The 2,160-nt window shown below is 30.9% G+C and overlaps 1 protein-coding gene across 1 annotated transcript; it reads right to left on the bottom strand.

Annotated features, from left to right (window-relative positions):
* Positions 1-64: 64 nt before the first annotated feature.
* On the bottom strand, positions 65-1,168 carry LOC111433622 (WEB family protein At3g51220-like). The gene is made up of 3 exons (XM_023070722.1): positions 1,027-1,168; positions 726-914; positions 65-582 (listed from the first exon to the last, which is right to left on the bottom strand). The coding sequence occupies exons 2-3, from the start codon at positions 873-875 to the stop codon at positions 157-159; spliced, it is 576 nt and encodes a 191-aa protein (XP_022926490.1). The 5' UTR covers positions 876-914; positions 1,027-1,168; the 3' UTR covers positions 65-156.
* Positions 1,169-2,160: the final 992 nt, after the last annotated feature.

The raw sequence follows: 2,160 nt of genomic DNA, 5'->3' as shown, positions 1-2,160 counted from the left end.
AAAAAAAAAAAAAAAAAAAAAAAAAAAAACGTCTTCTTGATGGAACTATCAAAAAGATTAAAAAAAAAAAAAAAAAAACATGCAAGACCCGTATCAAATTCGCATGCCTAATTAATCGGCTAAAGCCATAAATCAAAATAATCACAACAATGAAGCTTATTGATGATTTTTCTTCTTTTTGGTGAAAAATCGTCCAATCAAATAGGCTAAAGTTTTTTTCTTCGGCTTCTTAGTCGAAGGCGGAGACAATGATGACTTTTGGGCCATGGACTCATATTTCACAGATATGTTTCGGTTCAATTCAAGAGGGACCGCAAATTTTACGCTTCTCTTTTTCTGCAACATGTTCGTGTTGTTTTCTTTTTTATTTTGTACGAATTTTGGATCTTTGTCGACGTCGTGATGGATTGCCATTATTGGTGAAAGAGGATGCTCGTGGTGCAATTTTTCATGTTCGGTTGATTTGAGTTGTTTGAGTTCTTGCTTGGTGCGTTCGAGCTCGTCTTTGAGAGATTGAAGGCAGAAAGCTAGTAGATTGTTCTCTTCATTTTGCTTTGTTTGTGATTCTCCCACATCCACCCTCTGATAAAACAACATCATTATATGAAATATATATTTTTTAATTCATGTAATATTAAAAAAATTAATTTAAAACTAAACAAGTTTTTAGGCATAAATTGTAATAAGAATAATTAATATTAATAAATAAAAATTAAAATACGTACTTCCTTCATTTTCTTGGCATAAATTTCCCCCACCAAAATTCTTTCTCCGAACAACGTGACGGCCTCTTTAACGGACTTGAACGGAGCTCTAGTGTCAATCTCCGCTCTACCTTGCACAACCAGCCGCTCGCCGCCGTGTTCTCCGTCCATGGTCGCTGTAGCGCCGCCGCTGAAACCTCCGTAGGGGAACTGTGATGAAAATTGAGTGTGAAGAGATGGATAAAATGCGGTGGGTTTTAAAGGGTTTGAAAATGGAGGAGGTTAATGAAATTGATTAGGGAGTTTTTTAGTTTTTGTTTACTTCGCGTCCACTTCACTGGAGAATTTTAGTTGGATTGAAGTTGACAACGGCGGTGGTTAACCCATCTTAATTCCGTTAGTTCCGGCGGGTTTTGTTTTAAGATTAGGACTCCTCTCCTCTCTTCCCTCGGCGCCAACCATTACGCTCCGCCCCCACTCCACCCACTCATTTTCTCAATTAAAAACCACTTTTAAAACTGTATAATTTTATAAAATTTATATGTTTTTTTTTTTTTTTTTTTTTTTAATTTCAATTGATTAATATTTATCTCCGAATAATTTATATGCTTCAAACGACCCAATAAGTCTTCGAATTAGGGTTTTAGTTTTAAGTCCGTATCTACCGTGCTCTATTTTTTTTTTCCCCGAAATTTAAATACCAATACTGTTCCCAATAAATATTAATATATTGAAAAGAGAAAGCAGTTTATCGGAATTGCCCTAGAACGTGCGCGATTATGGATTGAATTAAGTAGCACTGAGATAATTTTATAACCCAATTTTTTTTAATTAAATAATAAACCTAATTGAACCGATCCAATCTAATTATAATTGTTTTTGGGAACGTTGCTAAAAAAAAAGAATATATATATATCTAAATAAAAGTAAAGGTAAAACATTTAATTAATATTTATAACTTTATTTGACTATATATGTAAATAATCGGAAAATAATTATGAAATAAAAAAAATATATATACTAAGGGTATATTAACTAAAAATCTATTAATTTAAATTAACAATAAATTTGAATCGAATCATTTCTCTCTAATATAGTTTTAAAATTAAGGAAGTAACTATAGTTTTAATATATGCAAAAAATTTATTAATTTAAACCATTTATAATAAAGTTAGTAACATTTGAGAATTAAAAATAATTTAATATAATTTATATAAAAATTCAAATTTAAATATTATAATACATACATTTATATAATATAAAAGATATATTATTTACTAAGGAGTAGGTAAAGAAAGAAAATATAAATAAATACTAAATTTGTTTTGAACCTAATTTTATATATAATGAACTATACAAGAATTTGGTGAGGTCGGGGCGGGAACAAAAATGGACGTATTATACGAACGCATGCAGAGGACGGCCAAAATGTGAGCCAATGGGCCGAGTAGCCCAG

This window comes from Cucurbita moschata, unplaced genomic scaffold (genome assembly GCF_002738365.1).
Source record: "Cucurbita moschata cultivar Rifu unplaced genomic scaffold, Cmos_1.0 Cmo_Scf00043, whole genome shotgun sequence".
Lineage (NCBI taxonomy): Eukaryota > Viridiplantae > Streptophyta > Magnoliopsida > Cucurbitales > Cucurbitaceae > Cucurbita > Cucurbita moschata.
This window is presented reverse-complemented; position numbering and strand designations above follow the sequence as displayed.